Source organism: Emys orbicularis, chromosome 1 (assembly GCF_028017835.1).
Source record: "Emys orbicularis isolate rEmyOrb1 chromosome 1, rEmyOrb1.hap1, whole genome shotgun sequence".
NCBI classification, from domain to species: Eukaryota; Metazoa; Chordata; order Testudines; family Emydidae; genus Emys; species Emys orbicularis.
The window spans coordinates 27,446,002-27,468,999 of NC_088683.1; the positions used below are offsets into that span (position 1 = coordinate 27,446,002).

The following is a 22,998-nucleotide window of genomic DNA, read 5'->3' on the forward strand; positions in this document are numbered from 1 at the left end:
TGTCATACCCAGCCCTGGAGTAAGGATGGTTGGGCTGAGTGGAACTTATTCAACACTTGCAAGGAAAGAATAAAGTGTAGGTAAGAACCAGGCATATAGGGCTTGTCTAGTTGTATCCCTTTTCCCTGTTTGCTCCATGCCATTAGGTGAATAAAGAATATATTTGTTTTGAGTCACTTTAGTCAGCTGCTGGTCACAGACTTCTGAAGAGAAGTTTTCTTGCAGGTGCCAAGCACAGTTGATTGTGTGAAGTTTAACCCAGAGATCCAGTCCCAAGAGTTTGGATTGCAGGGCTCCACCCTAAAGAGAAGTGATGGAAGCCAAGCCTGTCACTTGAAGGGTGCACTTGATATGCACTAAAAGGGGTCTAAAGCACTGTACTGTGACATTGGCAATGCATGTATTCATCTGAAGAGACTGTGACAAACCATATTAAACATGCTAACATACATGCCAATCCTACATTGGTTTATATGAACTTTCACTCATTAACTACATCACACCACTCTGTCCTGGCCACTCATAACACCACTCCCTCTCCCTCACATTCCCGTAGCCATTCACAAATCGTAGTTGTCAATCCTGCCCCTCTGTGTACATGCATGCATTTACACCCCTTATCTGCTTTTCCCCACTCACAACCTCACTTACTCCTGCTCCCCCATATATGCTCACTAACTCCTGTCCCACATTCACATATTAATTCACTTCTGTACCCAACCCCACTGATTTCTCACTGCTCCAACATAATTACCCCATTTGCACCATCTCTTCCCCCCGCCCCCAGTTTGCATATCCCACTCATTCCTGAACAACAACACCCTCTTTCCCTACCCACAAACCCATATTTGAAGACTGACGCTTGCAGATATGTATGCCTGTAAGCATCGGTGTCTACATCACATAAAGAACAGCCTTGAATTCTGCTTTGGGTATGCATCAGAAACCACACATGGTACCTAGACATTCATACCCTGAGGAATGTGGTATAAGAAGTTAGGCAGATAGACAGGACACAGAGCCTTTTCCACTCCTGCACCTCTGCTTAGAGGCTAGGCACAATCTTGGCCCTTGTACTCTGAGGAATAGAGCTGGAGTACTGTGTTAGCGTGGGAAGCACAGATTGCCCCCTAGAAAAAGGTTTAGTTGACACTGATGTGTGCACTCCCTCACTGAGGTATGATGCCTCCAGGAGCTTGTATCAGTGCAGACTCTTCACTCCCATCCCATAATGCACTTTAGACCCCACTGTAGCCCCATACACTGAATAAACAAATAACAATAAGCTTCTGATTAACGTTTACAGTACATTTCTCAGAGAGTGACTGATCCAGAAAAGTGTATTTCTAATCAAGCAAGATACTGTATATAATTCACACAAAAAGAAAGTGTGAAAGAGATAGCAGAAACAAAAAAAATACACAAGGTCTGTTTCTGCAGGACATGGAAAAATGCTTTTCTGTAAAGGGAGAAGCTATGTAGGAGAAAAATATTACCCAGAGACACAAATTTAAAATACACCACTATTGTAAAAGGGATATGAAATTGGTGAAAAATACTTATAAGATATTGGGGGAAAGAGGACAAAACCCAAATATTTTGAACAGCTCTGTTGTGAATTATTGGTGAGTTTTGATAAATATTGAATTTAACAATTATTTCTGGAAAATACAAGTGGTTTGGTTATCTCCTAACAAATATTTTTTTCCAGATGCTTCCCAGGAGGTTCCCTCATTTCTCCCCACATCCATTTGCTTTTTTCCCCAGGTGTCTTTTCCTCTTAGAGCAAAACTGGCTAAAGAGAAAGTAATTAAGATACAGAATTGGCAGAAAAATCTCTTCTATGCAATACATACAGTATCCCCTGCTATGCTTGTGGAAATGTACTTACTAGTGGGTGGCTTTCTATTATTCAGCAGATATAATGATAGTGATATTCAGCAGATATGATAGTGAACTTCAGATGAGCAGTTGATTTCTAAGCCATCCAGGAGCCAGGCCTTGAAATATAGGTGAGAGAGGTTGAGGTGCTTCAGTTTTCTGGATTCCTGGATCAGAAGATCCAGACTAAGAGGCAGGTGAAGAGGCGATTGCAGGGACAAGCAAGTCAGATCTAGGAACCATATTTGCCTTGGCCAAGCTGGTGCTATGAGAATCGTTTCAGCTTTCTCTTATTTCACTCTATTGAGGAATTTGAGAAGTAATGGTGATTGTGGGAAAGCACAGAGCAGCAGTTGTGACCTGGGTGGGGTGTGTGTGTGTGACAGCATCTCCCAGAGAATTGGGGCTCAGACCATCCCTCGAGCAAAATTTGCAGCACTTTGTGTTGGTCCAGGGTGCAAAAAGGTCTATCACTGGGAAGCCCCAGGTGAAGAAGATTTCCCATAGTATTGGGTTACTAAGCCCTCATTCACGGTGTTGGCAGAAATATCTGCTCAGTATATTCACTAAGTGTTCTGAAGACCCAGTAGGTAAGTTGCTGAGATATCAATGTGGCAAGTTATGCACCACTTTCAAAGCTTTATTGACTCTGTGCACAAGGATGGGGATCTTGCTCCTTCTTCATGGTTTATACACTGCATGGTAGCTCTGTTGTCATCATGCTCCTGACCACTTGTATGAAGGGTAGGAAGTGGCTGCATACATATCGGAGAGCTCTGAGTTCAAGTAGGTTGATATGAAGGCCCCCTCATGAGCAGGAGGGACAGAACTTCCTGTTATAACCGTAAGTTATGAGAAGGGTCCCCAAAAGGGGATTGAGAGGGGTGGAAGGTGGGGGGGATGGAGATGAAGCAAATAGTGTAGCCTGCTGCAATGATTTCTAGCATCCATCTGTCCAACATGATTTGCTCCCATGATGGTCTGAAATGGGAAAGGTGATCAGCATAGGGGGAAAGGTGGGAGGGGAAAAGGGTTATGAACAAAGTATTCAGGGATAGTGATTTGTGGCTCTCAACCAAACCATCAGAAGTGATGGTAACAGGGATTTTTCCTCTGGTACCTAAGCTTCTTCCTAGGTGATTTTTGCAGGTTTTTTTATATGTATGGTATTGAGCTGGACTAGATCTCTGGGCTGTCTGTGATCTGCTATATTTCATTTGGGTCAGGAGCATCGATGCCCAAGGAGCAGAGGGTTGCTCTCAAATCTTTCAGTGAGTGGAGGGACTCATCAGTGATGTGAATGAAGAGCTTATGGCCATTAAAAGAATGATGATCTTCAGGCATGTTCTGGACCTCTCTGTGAAGCCCAGAGGATTGGAACTGGGGGAGGGATAGCTCAGTGGTTTGACCATTGGCCTGCTAAACCCATGGTTGTGAGCTCAATCCTTGAGGGAGCCACTTAGGGATCTGAGGCAAAATCAGTATTTGGTCCTGCTAGTGAAGGCAGGGGGCTGGACTTGATCTTTCAAGATCCCTTCCAGTTCTAGGAGATAGGATATCTCCATATATTTTATTATTATAACCAAGAAGCATGGTGCATTACTACAGTGTCTGACACAGAGAAAGAGGCTGTATCATCTGTGTCCAACAAGGCCTGCACAGAGGCCTGAAGGCCAGATGGTCACCAAGAAATAATGCTTTGGAACTGTTCTTTCAGGTCCTCTGGCAAATAATAAATAAAATTAATGAAGTTCCATTAGTCATATTTATTCATTAATGCATGTTATATAGTTATCTGAAGCTGAAATGCAGCAGAGGAGTAACTTTTGTAACCTAAGAGGTACAGGCTGTTGAGCTTCTTGTCATGAGGGGTAGACTTGGAGCGATATTGTCTGTGTCCTTTCATTTACTGCATCTCCCACCACAGAGTTCGATGTGGGATGGAAGAAGAAGCAGTCTGAGTCTCTCGAGGGGACATAATAAATCTTGTCATCCCTCTTGCAGGTGAGGGAATGGTGGCAGATGTCTGCCAAATAGTTTTGGCCACTGTTAGCAGGACATTGTTTATTAGCAAGGCAACCCTGCCTTCAGGAGAGGAGTGAAGGATACCCACAAGGCTGTGTTGGGGTTCTTGCACTTCCTTTAAGAGGATTTGTAAGGACTCTGCTATCCTCTTCATAAGGTCCTAAAAGATCTTGAAGTCATCTGTGCAGAATGGGGGAGGCGGCATCACTGCCTCATCTAGGGGGAAGGAGGACTTATTATATGTTGGTACCTCTTCCATGATCTCCCAGATCATGTTCCTCAGAGTGTTGTCATGTGAGGAGAGCAGGAGGCAGGATCCTGGTGTACCAGAGTGGGGTCTCCTGCTGGAGGGAGCTCTATAATACAGGTCACCATATCTGGCCCAAGGATTTCAAAAAGCCCACTGTGAGGGAGGATGGGGTATAGATTGTGGGCCATGGGTTCATCACTGCTAGTTTCTGGAAGCTCCTCTTCCAAGTAGATTTCAAGGCAGGGAGGTCTCAATGGGAGATTGGTGGTACACTAAACAGAAACCTCAGAATCTGAAGAAGTATCCTCCCCCATTTCTGGAGGTGAGGGAGCTGCAGTGGTACCAGAGGTCACGTGAGTACTGAAGGTGTCACTGGAACCAGAGGTTGGGTCAGTACAGGAGGACATGCATGTGCATGAGGCACGAAGGTATCGGCTGGGCTAATGGTACTGTCAGGAAATGCCTCTTGGTACCTGCTAGGAGAGGACAGTCAGGTTCTTGAAGGACTAGGAGGTCCTTTGAGAACAGGAATGTGCTCTGTACCGGTGAGGTGGGCTGTTGAACAGTCTGCTGTGATGTAGCTACCAGTCCTGGGGATTGTGTAGCTGGGTGATCCACAGGCTTTCTAAGCTCCTGGCCTGCTAGCATAGGGAGTACTGTAGGAGTTGGTATCGAGGGAGTCAGGGTTGGTGCTTGCTTCTTCAAGGAGTCCTTATGTCTAGAGGGCTCCAAATTGGATACCAATGCTGGTATCAAGCAGGTCTTCTTGACATGGGAAGCAGGAGAAGCCTTTTTTTGAAGTAGGTGAGACTTGGTACTGGAAGGGGTTAGGAGCCTCTGCTGTATCCACATCTGGACATGAGAGCTCTTTACTGATCCATCCAACTTCCCTTCCCTCTTTGACTCCCTATCAGAGGACTTGTGCCTTCTCTTCTTGGAATGCTTCAGGGGTATCAACGCTCTCCCTTAGGACTTGGTCATGAGAGTTGGAGATGTGGAGGTTGACCAGGACATCTGGTCACCCTATTTGGATCTCCCAAGGCTGATGTGGGAGGGAGGGGCAGGAGTAGCGGGAGAGGAGTTGGGCTGTGAAATGGTGGCAGGCCCCAAGAAATGCTTGAACTGGTCTTCCCTCAGCTTTCTAGATTTGCTCTTGAAGCCAGATTAGACCTTACAGTTTGATGGAGTGCGTGCTCCCTGAGGCAGCAGAGGCAGCAAGAATGTCCATTACTGAACAGAAAAGACCTTTTACAGGTCTGGTCTGGTTTGAACCATGTGGTTTTGGGGCAGAGTGGAGGGCCCCAAACAAAGGGACCCAAGGTGGGCAGGAAACCCCCGCTACTGGGAAAAAAAGAATAGAGGGGTATCCCCCCAAATGCACAGAGTGCAAAGAAAACAAATGAAAAATAAAATAGATGAAATAAAATTGAGTAAGGAAAAAAAGTTAGCAAGCTAACGAAGGGACACCACCAGGCTCTGTCTCAGGCCACAGGCAGTTGAGAAGGAACTTGAGCATCAGGGGTCCACCCTGCCATATATACCCTCGGACCAGAGCATGAGGGATGTGCAGGGCATAGGTGTGGACCTACAGACACTGCTGCCAAAAATCTCCAATCAAAAGCGCATAGGCGGGCATGCACACCTGAAGTGAAGTGCCCATAGGGATAACTACTCAAAGAAGAGTAGTTGTATTCCATTAGCACATATATATACACAGACACTTTTTTTTGGAAAGAGATAGCATTCAGTTGTAATTGTACTATAAAAGTTTCAAGTATACTACATGACAATTATACTCCATTTCTCTATGGCATGGAAGTGGAAAGATAATTTGAACACAGACAGTATTTTTTGCAGCCAAATCCAGCTATTTAAAATATCAAGCTGTACTTACAAGACTCAATCTTTCATGAGAATGTCAAGCATTTACTTTTTCCACAACAAAGGACTATATTTAGTCTCTTCTTTTGCAGAAAGTATAGACATAGCTTACATTTTCTTTTTATTACTTTAATAGAGAAGGCTGAATATGTATTGACTTTGGGTTTAAAAAAGTTAGTTCTGAAGGCAAACATATTTATGACTTCATTTCAACACAAGCCCAATCGCTGAGTCTGAGACATTTTGCTTCATTTGTACTAAAAACAGTCCAAAAAATAGAAGTTTCCCAGTGAAACCTAATAATGGTGCCAGTTTGGTTAACAGAATGATGGGACAATATGCTCCACTAATAGTCTTTACCAAAGGCTGTAGAACACAGTGAAACAGATTATTATTTTAATCTCATATTTATACAGTACCTCAAAGGACTCCAAAGCACCCTATACATTTAAAATGATATACAAATTACATTCAGGAGTCATTACATCCACCACTGGGGAAAATCATGGCAACTGTTTAATAGGACACAGCAACACTATAACTGTTTAGAGGGAAAATAATGCAGGGAGAAATGGGGTTATATTGCATATTATCTCTTTAGTGTTGAGTTATTTAAAAATTGCACAGAAGTGAACCTGAACATCGCCTACCTGTTCAATTTGTACTGAAGTTCATACTCTCTTTCTTTAATAGCAGTATATTCATTCTGATATTTAAGAAGTTGCTGTCTCATCCTGGAGACTTCACTGGTAAATCCTTCTGGGAACTGATCAGCTTTTTCCAGTGCCTGTTGCTGCTGTTCTATTTCTACAGTGAAACGTTTGGCATCCTGCAACAGCTGGATCTCTGACTCCTGTAAACTGTGTTAAATAAAAGCACTTAGGATCATGCATTAAAAAGCACTTAGGATCATGCATTAAAAAGGCACCAGAAAGAAACTTTGTAATTATATTATTGTATCTTACATGGTGACCTATAACTTTAATATAAAATGGGACACCACCCCCGCTCCCTCCGGGAACATCAGGATCTCTCTCTTTTTCTCTGTGTCTAGGCTCAGTTACAGTGGGCTTGGTGTATATTCATGGTCCACGTGATAGACAACTCCAGGTGAATGGAATACTACATGATGGGACTAGTGTTATAAAATAGACTGGGGAAAATATGATAGGCTGCCTTACTCTGTGGTGGAGTAGTGGTGGAATAGGAGTGGGAGTGGCATTCATGTTTATTTAAATTTGATTTTTGTGGGAGCATTTAAGCAACTAGGGGTTTGTTTCATAGAATCACAGAAGATTAGGGTTGGAAGAGATCTCAGGAGGTCATCTAGTCCAGGGCCGGCTCTGGCTTTTTTGCTGCCCCAGGCAAAAAAGCCTCCGGCCGCCCCCCCCCCCCCCTGTGGGGGGGGGGGCGGCCGGAGCCCCGGGGGGAGGGCGGCGGCGCTCTCCCCCCGGCGGCCAGGGGGAGGACGCCAGGGGGAGGGCGCCGGGGGGGAGGGCGGCCGGAGCCCGGGGAGGAGGGCGGCGAGCCCCGGCGGGGGCTCGGCTCTCCCCCGGCGGCCAGAGCGCAGGGGGCAGGGCGGCGAGCCGGCTGTGGCCCCGCTCTCCCCGGCGGCCGGAGCGCCGCGCCGCCCCCCTCCAGGTGCCACCCCAAGCACAAGCTTGGTGGGCTGGTGCCTGGAGCCGGCCCTGATCTAGTCCCACCCCCTGCTCAAAGCAGGACCAACACCAACTAAATCATCCCAGCCAGGGCTTTGTCAAGCTGGGCCTTAAAAACCTCTAAGGATGGAGATTCCACCACCTCCCTAGGTAACCCATTCCAGTGTTTCACCACCCTCCTAGTGAAATAGCGTTTCCTAATATCCAACCTAGACGTCCCTCACTGCCACTTGAGACCATTGCTCCTTGTTCTGTCATCTGCCACCACTGAGAACAGCCAAGTTCCATCCTCTTTGAACCCCCCTTCAGGTAGTTGAAGGCTGCTATCAAATCCCCCCTCACTCTTCTCTTCTGCAGACTAAACAAGCCCAGTTCCCTCAGCCTCTCCTCGTAAGTCATGTGCCCCAGCCCCCTGATAATTTTCGTTGCCCTCCGCTTGACTCTCTCCAATTTGTTCACATCCTTTCTGTGTGGGGGCCCCCAAAACTAGACGCAATACTCCAGATGTGGCCTCACCAGTGCCAAATAGAGGGGAATAATCACTTCCATCAATCTGCTGGCACTGCTCCTACTAATGCAGCCCAATATGCCGTTAGCCTTCTTGGCAACAAGAGCACACTGCTGACTCATATCCAGCTTCTCGTCCACTGTAATCCCCAGGTCCTTTTCTGCAGAACTGCTGCTTAGCCAATCAGTCCCCAGCCAGTAGCGGTGAATGGGATTCTTCCATCCTAAGTGCAGGACTCTGCACTTGTCCTTGTTGAACCTCATCATAGTTCTTTTGGCCCAATCCTCCAATTTGTCTAGGTCACTCTGGACACTGTCCCTACCCGTCATCTGCGAACTTGCTGAGGGTGCAATCCATCCCATCATCCAGGTCATTAATAAAGATGTTGAACAAAACCAGCCCTAGGACTGACCTCTGGGGCACTCCGCTTGATATCGGCTGACAACTAGACATCAAGCCATTGATCACTACCCATTGAGCCTGACAATCTAGCCAGCTTTCTATCCATTTTATAGTCCATTCATCCAATCCATATTTTTTTAACTTGCTGGCAAGCAGTGCCAGCTCCAGGATTTTTGCCACCCCAAGAGGCAAAAAAAAAAAAAAAAAGCCGCGATCGCGATCCGTGGCAGTTCCACCGCGCTGCTTTCTTCTTCGGCGGCAATTCGGCGGCAGATCCTTCCCTCCGAGAGGGACCGAGGGACCCTCCACCGAATTGCCACCGAAGAGCCCGACGTGCCGCCCCTTCCCCTTGGCCGCCCAAAGCACCTGCTTGCTCAGCTGGTGCCTGGAGCTGGCCCTGCTGGCAAGAATATTATGGGAGACTGTATCAAAAGATTTGCTAAAGTCAAGATATATCACGTCCACTGCTTTTCCCCATATCCACACAGCCAGTTATCTCATCATAGAAGGCAAACAGGTTGGTCAGGCATGACTTGCCTTTGATGAATCCATGCTGACTGTTCCTGATCACTTTCCTCTCCTCTAAGTGCTTCAGAATTGATTCCTTGAGGACCTGCTCCATGATTTTTCCGGGGACTGAGGTGAGGCTGACTGGCCTGTAGTTCCCCGGGTTCTCCTTCTTCCCTTTTTTAAAGATAGGCACTATATTTGCCTTTTTCCAATCATCTCCCCCGATCGCCACGAGTTTTCAAAGATAATGGCCAATCGCTCTGCAATCACATCAGCCAATTCCCTCAGCACCCTCGGATGCATTAGATCTGGACCCATGGACTTGTGCATGTCCAGCTTTTCTAAATAGTTCTTAACCTATTCTTTCACCATTTTGGGCTGCTCACCTCCTCCCCATACTGCGTTGCCCAGGACAGCAGTGTGGGAGCTGACCTTGGCTGTGAAGACTGAGGCAAAAAAAGCATTGAGTACTTCAGCTTTTTCCACATCATCTGTCAGTATGTTGCCTCCCCCATTCAGTAAGGAGCCCACACTTTCCCTGACCTTTTTCTTGTTGCTAACATACCTGTAGAAACCCTTCTGTTACCCTTCACATCCCTTGCTAGCTGCAACTCCAGTTGGGTTTTGGCCTTCCTGATTACACCCCTGCATGCTTGAGCAATATCTTTATACTCCTCTCTAGTCATCTGTCCAAGTTTCCACTTCTTGTAAGCTTCCTTTTTGTGTTTAAGCACACCGAAGATTTCACTGTTAAGCCAAACTGGTTTTGTTACTTGAGGTCTCAACTTCAGTGGCTACGATCCTATGTGTAACCCACAGTTAAGTGAAGTGGCATCTCATGTTACTGGAGCTTTTGCAAGCCAGGAAAGGGATTTGACTCTTAGGAGAGAGATTCTTTCATTTATCCATTCCCTGTTGTTAGAGAGGTGACAGGTATGAGGCAAGAAGATCACTAACAGAAAGATACAGGCCGGATATCAGGGTGAAATCCTGGCCCATTATAGTCAGCAGAAAAACTCCAATTTATCTAAGGTGAAATCCTGGCCCTACTATTTATTGCCTGTCCCTCGGCCTAATCTTCTTCTAGGAGGCCAGTGCAATGATGGACGGTGATCCTAATCTGCAGGTTTATTATGCTATTCAGTGTGCATCACCCTCCCTGACTTCATCACTGATGAATTGCCCGACTTTGCTTGTATTGCCAATGTCTGGCTGTATATAGTGACATAGTGTCTTGTAATAAATCCAGCAATGTAGCAGACTTTGCTCGTTGTAATAGTTGAATTGTTGATGTTTAAGAGTAAGACTATTATTAACATGCATTGCTTATTATGGAATAGTTACAATGATAAATGAATCATGAGACCTTCATGTTATGCAATTTACAGCACTGAAATCTTTGTTATATGAATTATTGGTCATGCTTTCTGAATATGAATACATTTACCAAATTAATTTTACATTATATTAGTTCAGCCACATTGACTCACAACAAAGAAAATTTCAAATTCAAAAGTCAAAATTGGTTTTGAGGTTCACAAAAGATCAGAAACATTCAAAGCACTACTATTTGCCCATTGCTAATTAAAAAGAAGTTAATGCTGCCTCCTCCCTCCCCACCCCCGGCAAAAAAAACCCCAAAAGCAAAAGGAATTTGGAATCTCCCAGATGGAGAATTTATACACCAAATTTTAGCTAAGACAATTTTGATATACCAAAATGAAGCTTACCAAACAACAGGATACATAATACACCTCTACCCCGATATAACGCGACCCGATATAACACAAATTTGGATATAATGTGGTAAAGCAGTGCTCCGGGGGGGCGGGGCTGTGCACTCCAGCGGATCAAAGCAAGTTCGATATAACGCGGTTTCACCTATAACGCGGTAAGATTATTTTTTTTTGGCTCCCGAGGACAGCGTTATATCGGGGTCGAGGTGTAGAAATATTAAAACAACCAAAACATAGGGATTCAAATTACACAGACACTAGTATAAAAGCAAAACATTAAACTGGCCATATAGCACAGACAGCTGAAATGGCACAGGGGAAAAATTCAATTTATTCATTGCACTGCAGGGTAGATAACCACTTCCTATTCTAAGAAGAAAATATGAAAACCACATACTTCAACAGGAACTAAGAATGTGCTCTGTAACAGGAACTAAATCTGTAGTGTTCGGATGAGATATATTTTAGCTCTTAAAGGGTGAAATTCAGTGCAGTGGAAAGGGCTTGTGCAAGGCCCTACATACCAACCTGAATCCTATTTAAGTTCTTCGAAGAAGATTTTTCTGTTTTGAGAAGAAATATTTTTGGTTCCAGGGGTAATCCCCATTTTAAGAACAGGGAGTCTCTCTCAAGCTAAGAGACTCTTTCAAGGAGAAACAACTTTTAAAATAGTAAGATAGGAATTGCAGTGCAGAATCAAAGGTGAATCTAATGGAATATGTTGTTCCTAACAGTAGATTGTACCCTCTGCTTCAAGGGAAGCTGCAAGAAATCCCATAGTGGACAATTATGGAATAACCTAACAGTGTTTGGCTTACACTTTGAAGCTCAATTTGTTTATAACCCTATCTAATGTAACTGAGAATGTTCCCACTGGGTAAAATTCACTCCTATGCAGAGGGTCAGCACAAGGCCTAGACATCATTTAAGCCCTGCATAAGCCCTCAAATAAGGTGAAAACTGATACAAAGACACTATTTAGAGTCTCAGCAATGTCCTTATCTTCCTTAATTGTGCCCTTTAAACCCTATTAATTCAGGTTTCCTACTTCTGATAAGCCAAAATAATTTCTTATTCTGTGTTTTTCATATATTTGGCTATTTGCTCTACACATTTGCTCTCAGCCCTTTTAATTTTTACCTTATATTTTACCCACTGTAGCTTATGCTCTTCCATTGCCATCACTATGTTCAGATTTCCATTTTCTGAAAGATACTTGTTTAGCTCAAAATTACCTCTTAAATCTTGCCATTTAACCATATTAGGTTCTTTTCTTGCCTTCCCGCTTTCTTTTTTAAGTCCAATCACTGTAAGCAGGTCTTGAATGATGTATATGACCTTGTGCAGAGCCTCTGCACTGGTGGATTTTTACTTTAATCATGTAATGCTTTGGCTAATGAAACAATTCCAAAAAAGGAATTATGGCCCTGGCTAATCTCTATAATCAAGTATTCACAATGAAACAAGAACTGATATACTGAAAATCTTCAAGTATTGTACCTTATCACAGTCTCATGCAGAGCGGTGTACTTTGCCTTCAGCTCAGCAACTCTGGTGCCTGGGAGCTTTCCAGCAGAAAATAACTAGAAAAGCGGAATAGACAATTATTAAATCCACGAGACATTAACATTTTTATGTATACTTAGACTTTTATAATTAGTGTTGGCAGACTTTTCTTTAGTTCTTGGTAACATATCAAATAAAAATATACACACGAAAGATGCTGGTTTATTTAATAATTTGTAGTATAAATAAAAGAGTATAAAGAACACATCACAATTACAGAGTTGATTAGACCTCTGTTCCCATTCTGCTCTCCCTGAGTGCACCCCCGAAGGTGTTAGGTCTGCTGCCCTTACCTGTCTGGAGGTGGAAGTACACAATTCTCCCTCTCTTAGACCATGACCTGGAAATGCCACTCTGTACCTGCCCACTGCTTATTACTGTTCAGGTCTGACTGGACCTGTGTTTCAGGAGCCTCTCACTAATGCTATACAGTGACAAACAGCCTCCTTAAAACAAGTAGGTTTATTTAGCAAATGGAGCAAAGCGTTAGAGAAAGGGATTTTAAAAAAGCAGCCTACACACATATCTAAACTCATCTAACCTTACACTTCACGACGAGTTAAGGTAGATGGGCTTCCCTCTTGAGTTACAGGAACAGAACATGCCCATTTACATTCTTCTAGTAAGCCCAAGAGCTCTTAGCCTTCCAGAAAGTGTTTCTCTTAGGGCTTGTCTACACTGGCAAGTTTTGTCACCAAAAACTGCCTTTTGGCGACAAAACAGCAAGAGTGTACACACTACAATGGGACTTTTGTCACGAAAGACACCCAGTTTTGGCGACAAAAAACTTCTACCCCTACGAGAGACTTTCGTCTTTTCCCCTCCCTTTATTGTCGACAAAGAGCCAGTGTAGACACTGCTGATTGTTTTGTCGACAGAACTGGCTTCCGCCAGTATCCCACAATGCCTGCCCTGATCGCTCTGCTCAGTGTTTTGATCTCTGCTGCCCTGCAAGTAGGGTGACCAGACAGCAAGTGTGAAAAATCGGGACAGGGGGTGGGGGGTAATAGGATCCTATATAAGAAAATGACCCCAAAATCGGGACTGTCCCTATAAAATTGGGACATCTGGTCACCCTACCTGCAAGCATGCGCCCCTCCCCTTTCAAAGCTCCGGGAAGTATCTGTGTGCTGCTCCATTTGGGGAACAAATGAAGAGCAAATCACTGGAATGCTCTTGTTCTGCGCTGCACTTGGAACACAACGGCAGGCACACTGCTGCTGCAGGGGGAGGGGGACAGACTGCTGTGCTGCTTTGCCATTCCTCAGCACGGAGAGCTCCCAGAGCTACTCATGATGCTGCTCTTGGCAGCTGAGGGGGCTGTGGGAGAACTCGGAGACAATCCCAAGATGCGCAGCAATCAGCTCTTCCTTTCCACAATACTGCACTGTGGGATACATACCCATGGTGCATTGCTCACCCTGTCGATGATGGTGTCCCCAATGTGGACATGATCTGTCAACAGAGGGAGCAAGTGTGAACACCCTTTGGAGATTTTTGTTTTGTTGACTTTTGGCTGTCGACATAAGTTTTGTCAACAAAACTTGGTAGTGTAGACAAGCCCTTAGACCCTTTCCCCCCTCTCAGGGAAACTCTCTTTTTTCAAAGCCCTACTCTCTCTGTGTGAGCCTGAGCCCAGTTACTATATATCTTAATGGCTTTTGTGAGAGAGCCTAGGGGTGGAGTCTTCGTTTTGCCTGAGTATGTCTACACTACAGAGACTATACTGGCATAGCTGCATCACAGTAGCAATGCTGGCAGAAACCCATAGTGTAGACACAACCTAAACTGATGGAAGGGGTTTTTCCATTGATGTAGGAACACCATCTCCCCAAGCAGTGGTAGCTAAGTCGAGGGAAGCATTCTTCCATCAACCTCGCTGTCTACACAGGGTATTAGGTTGGCATAACTACATCACTCAGGAGTTGTGGGTTTTTTACACTATTGATTGACAGCTATGTCAACCTAAATTTTAAGTACAGACCAGACCTCAGCCTGTTTTTTAATATTAAAGCAGGGTGCGAATTTAAAGTGCAACAACAATTCTAGAATAGCTATTGCAGAATAACTATCCCACAATAGTAATTCTAGTTAATTTCCTAGTGTAAAAAAGCCATATGTTTTCACTGCAGACAGGCTAGCCTTGCCTCGGTGAGGTGTCCCCACAGCAAAGCCTTACCCATGCCAGACCCATGTAACTACATCCACAACAGGGCTGTACTAGCCTTTGAGCTGGAATGGATTTCTGGTGGGATATCCTGTGGGTTTTAGCAGTGCCTTACATAGGGCCACTCTACAAATTCATTCCCAGGGTGAAAACTCACTCACTCTCACCTAGAATGAAGCTGCTGTCTGTGGCTATGACATGAGAACAATATGTAAATAACTTCCAAGTGGAGTTATTCATTATTAATCCAGGCAGTCCCGCAGGTGAAAGCAAACAGCATTTGGCAACAAGAACTTTTAATGAGAATGTTATTAAGGAATTCAGTCTACAAACTACAAAGTGATTCATAGCACACCCAACTGACTTCTTTCCCTCTCCATTTCCCATTTCTTTCCTGCCTAGTAAACACAAAAATCTCACATTGGGTACATTTCTCCAAATTATGGTTCTTATTGATAACACCCCACAACTTTAGCAGGAGACAGGTGTCAGCTTCTGGCAAACTGCCAGCACAGGAGGATTTCTTGGATGGTGTCACAGATCCTAGCAAGTGCTCCCTCATGGCCACTGACTAGGAATGCTGCGAAGGGAATCCATGCTGTGTCCCTTGCTCCCCCAGCTATTTTAAGCCTTCAGAGCATGAATGCAGTCCAGCCACTGCCCCAATCTCAGGATCCCTAGGCACACTCTTGGAGTACAGAGCTGCAGCCTAACACTCCCTCCTGAGAGTTGGAGCCCTGCATAGTTGCCTAGCCCCTCTGCGCACAATGGTGACCTTTCGGATACTCTTGGACTTAAACACACCCTCTCCTGGAACTTTACCCCAAAGGTATGAAACTTTTTGTTACAGTTTAACTCTCTCAGGGGCACACAGTAGTTAACACACACACTTTGCAGAGTCTAACACATTTATGTTCTTTACTTCATTCAAAGCACAGGACAGTACAGATCATACAAAACAACAAACATTGCACATATTTCCCTTTCTAGCTCAGCCTTCCCTTGGGTGTCCTTAGGGACCACAGATGTCCAGGCAGGCTGTCCCATTCCTGAGGCTGTTCCATGACAGGTGGTCTCTCCCTTTTACCTAGCTTCTGTTGCTTTCTTCTGCCCCACGTGTCCTTTTCCTGTCTGGCTCTCTCTAGTCCTGTGAGTTCCCTTATTTAAACTCCTCCTGGTCACCTGGCTGCCTTTGTTCTGCTCCTGGTAAATTTTCATTGCTTCTATCTCCCCCTCTTCTTTCAGAAGAGGAAGTTAAACTGGATTTCCAAGGCTTAATCTCACCCACTGTTGCCAGTTGTTTGCACCTGAATAGTATAATTGAATCACAAGCACCACTAGCCCCTTGTATTTGTCTGCTGAGAACCTGCTACAGGACCTGGTAGATCTTCATACATATAGGCACTCAGAATACAGCTTTTCATAAACCAACTTCACAATATTAACCAAAATTCATAAATTGTATAAATATAGTCCCAGTTTGTCACAGATGACATCTCTGTTCAAATGCTGTGGAAGTGCAGCAGAAATGGAGCAGGCAAACATGGGGTTAAAATGCACAGCAGAAGAAGGGAGGAGTTCCACAAGAAAGTACAGCCCAGGTAGAATTGTGGGATGGGACTGGAGGACTAACAGCACCTGGGATTGAGTAGTCTGCATTCTCACTACAAAGTAGGCAGTTTGCCTGTCTGGGCTGAAGCAAATTCCAATCTCAAGTCCATATCCTCAGCTATGCTAGCTAGCACAGACTTAAAGCATCCTCAAATCCATGTTAAAGGTTCTTCTGTGTGGATGGAAGGAGGCTATGATGATTCCAGAGCACCCTCTTGCAACAGGGCATGATGCTGCAGACAATCTTCATCTCCAGCCCTTCCTGCAGTCCATCTGCCCCTGTTCATACTTCAGCTGAAAGCATCTAAGTCAGATCCCTTTCAGGGCAACAAAAGATCAAACCAACATCCCAAAGTCTCTCAACAATCGGTCCTGCCTTTGGGCTCTGTCTTCAATCTCCTTTCTCAGGCACTCCAGAGTCATCTTCCACAGACTAGCATAGCTATTGTAATTAGCATTTGGGGAGAGGGAATCATAAAAAATTGTGGGTGAAACCGTAGGTTCTGAACTTCTTAGCCAATGTATGTATGAACAAGAAATACAAGGTAGACCAAATTAAGCTCTGTGACACCTATATAAATCCAGAGTAATTCTATTGAAGCCAACAGACATTATGGCCTCAGTCTCCACTCTTTTGCACCCTGTGTATATATTTGCACCTGTGAAAAATGCTACCATTTTGACTTGTTAGAGCTTTACAGGCACTGTGCACAAGTGTTAATGACTATACAAGGTGCAAGACAACAGAAAAAAATCTCAGACATGTAAGTCAATGAGAATTTTGCTTGAGTAAAGACTGCAGAATCGGGCCCTTAGTCAAGACAGCTATCCGAACAATATGCATTGCAACACTTCGCAGCAAGGTTGCAATAGTTACTGGCATGCCCTTTTTTAATTAAATGAAAACATGTCTCAGACTATCTAGGTTTTGTAAAGTTTACCCAAAATATTGCTGGGTGCCCTCCTCAGAAAGTATAACTTGCAGTGCTGCAACCCCTCTCTCATTTTGTACAAACAGTTTCCATTCCACTACACTCTCAGGCTCAATGTATTCTGAAATCAGTAAAGTGAGTAATATTAACAATATCTCCTTTTGTGTACAACAGCACTAACTTTTGAAACCAGTACAATTATACTAATTTAAAATTATTGGTGTGAGATAAGAATCAGGCCCATTAAACATTTTAATAAAAGAAGACACATAGGAATCAGCATCTTCCATTTATTGGGTTTCTGGACCCCAGATCCCTCAGGAAGAGTCATAAATACATGACATCTCTAAACTGTAGCTTTTGCATTTGGCTCTCAGATTTAGCTGATAAATATATGCACCCTTTTAACCAGACTTCTTATAAAATATTCATAAATCTTTATTCCTGAAGTACAGCATTAGATTTCTTTTTTTAAATACTGCAAGCTAAATTGGAATTACGATTTATAAATATTTGCATTTCACCTCAGTTTGTGAAAGATGAGTCACACTGAAGTCATATTTTCCTATGAGATGCTGTGGAATTTTGTTTAGCTTCAGCTTTGTCTTCATTGTCAAATAAAGGTGTGTTTTAATGTGAGATTACTAACGTGAGTTAGCTATCTCATTGTTAAATTCTAGTGGAGTCAAGGCACTGTAGCTTCACAGCTAGGTGATATGAACCACAGGCAGGGGTAGTGTTGACCTCACCTATCTACCTAGCGGTAAAAATTACAGTACCTTGTCTCCACTAGGATTTTATAGTGAGATATCTAATATGCATTAGTCATTCCACTATCAAATATATTTATTTATTGTCAGGGAAGACATAGCCTTTATTTCCACTACTCTGCATCTGGGACCAAATTCTGATATCTTTATTCCATCTTCCTTGAGTAAGAAATGAGGCCTGGATCTATAAAGAGACTTAGGTGTTGTGATGCTAAGCGGCCTAAAAGTTAGGCTCCTAGAAAATCACAAGAACATCACTGCAATCCACAAAGCTTGAGTTAAGTCCCTATGCTCCCTATACAACGAATGGGGAGAGACAGGCACCTCAGAATGTGGGGAGCCATGTAAGATAGCCAATGGTAGATGTTGATCAGAGGGGTATGTCCTAAACCCGACCACTCTTATGGAGACCTAAGTCTGGGGTCTAAGTCTGGGGTGCCGGGAGTCACCTATATCTGCTAGCAATACAGAACAGAAACCCCTCTCCTGGAGTCAGGCAGCTTAGGCACCTAAGTCGTTTCTTGTAAGAATGAGTGAGGTGCCTGTCTCACTCCACACAAAATAGCTGAAAGAGGAGGTGGTTGCTGCTGCCATCCACCTTAAAATTTTAGTGCAGTGGTTAGTGCACTCATCCAGGATGTGGGAGACCCAGTTTCAATTGCCCCCTATGCCTCAGGTGCAGAAAGAATCTGAACAGGGGTCTCTCACCTCTCAGGAGCACAGAGCAATGGGATAGTCTGACATAGGGCTCCCTCACTCTCCTGTCTAAACTGTTCCCCTGTAGAAAAATAATTAAGGAGTCACTGGACCAGCAGGACTGTATCCTGCGTCTCCTAGGTGGATGCCATAACCACTGGACTACAGAGTCAGTCTCACACATGTACTCTCTCTCTGGCCTAATGACTCTTTATTATTTAATCAACAGTGGAACAACTTCTACAGGAGAGATTAAAGGAGCTCCACATCAGAACAACCCATAGGTCAGTGGTTACTGCCCACCTCCTGAGAGGTGGGAGACCCCCCCATGCAAACCCTTTCTCCCCCAGAGCGGTAGGGTCCTTTAAAGTGCTGCTGTGGCAGCGCTTTAGTGTCGCTGCCTCTTTTGCCCCCTCCCAGGGTCGCCGAGGGGAGACGACAAAAGGGGCAGCTGCCCCAGGTCCCAGCGATTTAAAAGGGCCCGGGGCTACTGGCCACCACCACCGTTACCGCAGCAGCAGTCGGAGCCCCTTTCCCTTTAAATCGCTGCCAGAGCCCCGGGTGGCAAGGGCCAGGCAGCACTGAACGGCTGGTTGTGGGAGGCTGACTCCCCAGCCCCGCCCCGCCCCTTCCCTTCCACCTGAGGCCTGACCCCTTCTGCCTGAGGCCCCCGTACCGATAAGACTTTTAAGTTACTTTCACCCCTGCCTACATGAGTGTTGTAACTACTGGGCTAAAAGTTATAAGGTGGATGGCAGCAGCTGCACCACTATTTTGAATGGGCCAAATCTGGTAGGCAGCCTCCGAGCATGCCGACCATCTTGGGTCCATATGTGAGTTATGTGGACAAATACCTATCTTCCCCTGGCTCATGGATTCCTCTGGGGCTTAGGTTAGAGATAGGCATCCTGGCACCTAGAGGGAGGCCGCAGTGTGCATGCTCAGAGGAATAAACTTAGATGCAGATGGAACGTTTACCCTGAAAATTTAGTCACTGAGTGACCTACAGGGTTTGGCAGTTTTGTGGATTGCAGTGGAGCCTAAAACTGGAACTTCGGCACCTAAATAGCTCTGTGGGTCTGAGCCTGAGAGCCAGATTCTGATCTTGCTAACACCAGTGTAAATGTAGAGTAACTCCATTAATGGCATTTGAGTTTCTCTGGCTTTAAACCAGTGTAATTAAAATCAAGATCTGTCTCAGCATAAGAACTTCAAATATTGGCCCTGGATTTGTAAACTTTGATTTCTGTTGTACAGAAAATATGTAGTGTTGTTTCTCCATCTAGACTGTGCCAGAGAGGAAGTAAAGTCTGTACCATTTCCATAACGTCCATCACACTAGGTATGTACAGTACTATAGTACTGTCATGCTTTAGAAATGCATTGCAAATGCTGCACAACACAAGACAATTACAGAAAGTCCCACTGAAATGGGTCAGAGTGGATACAATTTAGGTAAAATTATTTTAAAACATTAAAAATCAGAGATTACAATAGATAATTCTGATCTAATCAAGAAATGGTTCAATCAAGAATTAATTAGCACTTGGAGATAAAACTTGGAATATACAATATTAAACAAAAACTCAGAGTGTCACCGCTAAAGAAGAGTTCTGTGTACTTCAAAAGCCCACTTTGTCTCTCTAATTACACAATACTGTTTATTTTCTGGACTGAAATGTGTTCTAGTCCCATTGCAAGGCAAATACAGTATCCATCAGGGAACTGCACTATACAATAATATTTTTAGAAAGATCATACCATTTGTAGTGAGGCCAAGTAGCCTCCCTCCGAGTGGGAGAGCGAGGGTCCACTACATTCCCGTTGGTGGGTGGAGCCTAGCTTGCCCCGCCCCCCTCACTGGAAGTGCCGGGGCAGGGCCGGAAGTATAAGAGGAAGGCCCTGCAGCCCAGTTGTGGCAGAATTCCTGGAGGAGAAGGATGCTCCGGCCATACTGCCAGGCCCAGGAGGAGAACCTACTCCTGGCTGTCTGATAGCCGCAGAAGTGGGAGACCCTGATGAGGAGTGGCCCGGACTACCAGCCACAGTGTACCTCGAGGAGCCTGACGATCCCTGGAAGTGAGAGGTACCAAACCCTGGGGAGGCATGAAGTAGCCCAGGGGCAGCCACAGAGCAGCTGGCTGCAGAGCCAGGGGTGGCTTAGTCGGCGTGTTGCGGCTGGATCCCCGCCAATGCAAGGGCAGCCAATCCTGCCCCTGCCAGGACCCTGGGCTGGGAATGCAGTGGAGTAGGGTGGGCCCGCGTCCCCCTGCCACCCCACCCCAGGGTGGCCGACTCCCTACACTGTGCAGGGAAGCTCCCGCTCTGAAGACGGAGCCTCCCTTACCAGCTCCCTTTTAGACTGTTGCTTTGCTGGCTGCCTGAGCTCCGCCCAGGCTAATGCCAGCCTTAAGATTGTTTGCTTGCTGGCAGCCTGAGCCTCCTCAAGCCCAGGCCCGAACCAGCTCCATAGACTGTGATATCCTTGCTGGCGGCCGGAGCCCCGCCCTGGACGAAGCCAACCTCCTGTAGCCGGTGTTTAATTGCTGGCAGCTTGAGCTTCCCCAAGCCCAGGCTAAAGCCTGGCCGTGACTGTCTGGCGCCCAGCCCTATTGTGGGGCTGGAAACTAGAGGACCTGGGGGGCCTTGCTCCACCTCGGGTGGAGACAAGGGCCCTAGACTGTTCTGCAGCTTTGTGCCTTGGCCAGACAAGCCCGAAGGCAACTGGAACGAGAGGCCTCCTTCGAAGCTGGAGAGCGAGGGTCCAATACACTATGCTTAAGCTATTGTAGGAGCTGTAGCAACAATTTGCATTGTAGCTCTTTATTTCTGTGTTTCTGAACCCTAGATTCACTTTATAAATTATAATACCCACTTGACAGCAATTAGGAGCCACACTGCTAAATGTATTTGCCTAAAGATACAGATAAATGCTTTTTGAAAATCCCACTAGGCACCAAAATACTTTTAAAAACTTTGCCCCAAGGGCCAGAATCTCAGACATACTAGGACTCCTTTGCATTGCTCTGGCCCTCTGAGAATTCCCTTTTTGTAAAAGGAAATTTCTGGAGAACACAGAGCTGGCATTACAGCTCTACTCCTTTCTGGTCACAAGGGCAGGTGGTATGTCCATGGGACAGAACATGAGGGTGCAGTGTTCCTCTGATCCCCAGAAACTCTAATGGCCCTGTGGCAATGGGTAGTCTGACCAGGTAGTAATTTGTAATTCCTAACAATGGTAATGTGGAAACTTAAGTTACTTTACATTTGGTAAGAAGTCCAGTGTTTAAACAAAACATGTATGGCTAAATCCTGGCACTACATCAGAAAGCCCGCACAGTTTGGGTAGCAGTGAGTGTAATGGAAGTTGTAGCTGCTCGGAACTTTAATGTCGGAGCCTAGATACATATCCAGAAGACTGTTGGCATCCAGGTTTGAAAATATTGGCCTTCATTATATCAGTATGTTTTGAAAAAAATAGAAAAATAACCTGAATAAAGATACAATACTCTAGTTTACATATATTTAAAAATTCTAAAACAAGGGTGGGAGCTGGTTTAAACAATTTTTCATTAGGTTTCTCAGACTTGCTAGTGTCACGTTCCTGTAAAATGGATGCCTCCAAGACGAGACTATCTGACTGAGCAAATGGCAGTTTCCTTCTAATTATTCTAGCAATCTAGTATAATTAAAGGTAGAATCTGTAATCAACTGAGGTCACTTCATTGTATTGGGAGTAGATGTCAGGTCTGGAGTGTGGAATATAGTCAGGTCACCTCTCTTAAATTCTTGGGCCTTTCAAAACCTTTAAGTTTCAACTGTACTAATATACATTTTGCTTCTCTTCCTTTTGGTATATACACAACACTTTTCTTTGATTCCCATACTCATTAAACAACAAGACTCTATCCCATAATTTTTAAAAAATAACACAAAAAAGATAGCCCAGCTGGGCAAAATAAAATAAATTGCACTTATCCAAATCAAGAATTCTTAGAAAATTGGATTAAAGATTTGGCTGCTAGTGCTGGTTGCTTGGTAGTTTCTTCTCTTTGCTTTCTATATTCCTACACTTCCATAAATGTAACTGTGACGTTGCAGTCTATATGATTTTATAAAAATATGCTAATGAGTGAATATAGTGTAACTGGAATATGCTTCATGCAAAAGGTCTCTTGTAAGGTATCATTACAAATCTTATAATCTACTGAGTGTGATCATCCTATTTGTATAAATGTACCACTCTTGTATCTGAAACTAGAAATATGAACTATAACTCTGAGGGCCTATTGTAATTATGTAAAGTGTGGGCCATTAATGGTGGTTTGGAATCTTGATGACTCCCATTAACCAGAACAATTGACTGCAGATGGCTGTGTTTTACCTGTAAGTCTTCCTGTATACC

General features: G+C 44.6%; 1 protein-coding gene across 1 annotated transcript in view; it reads right to left on the minus strand.

Moving 5' to 3' along the window:
* Window positions 1–22,998, minus strand: part of CCDC146 (coiled-coil domain containing 146) — a 107,285-nt gene that overhangs the window by 51,652 nt on the left and 32,635 nt on the right. The window contains exons 2-3 of the mRNA XM_065423400.1: window positions 12,352–12,434; window positions 6,688–6,897 (exon numbers count right to left, since the gene is read on the minus strand). Of these exons, the coding sequence (XP_065279472.1) occupies window positions 6,688–6,897; window positions 12,352–12,434 (293 nt within the window). The remainder of the gene's footprint in view (window positions 1–6,687; window positions 6,898–12,351; window positions 12,435–22,998) is intronic.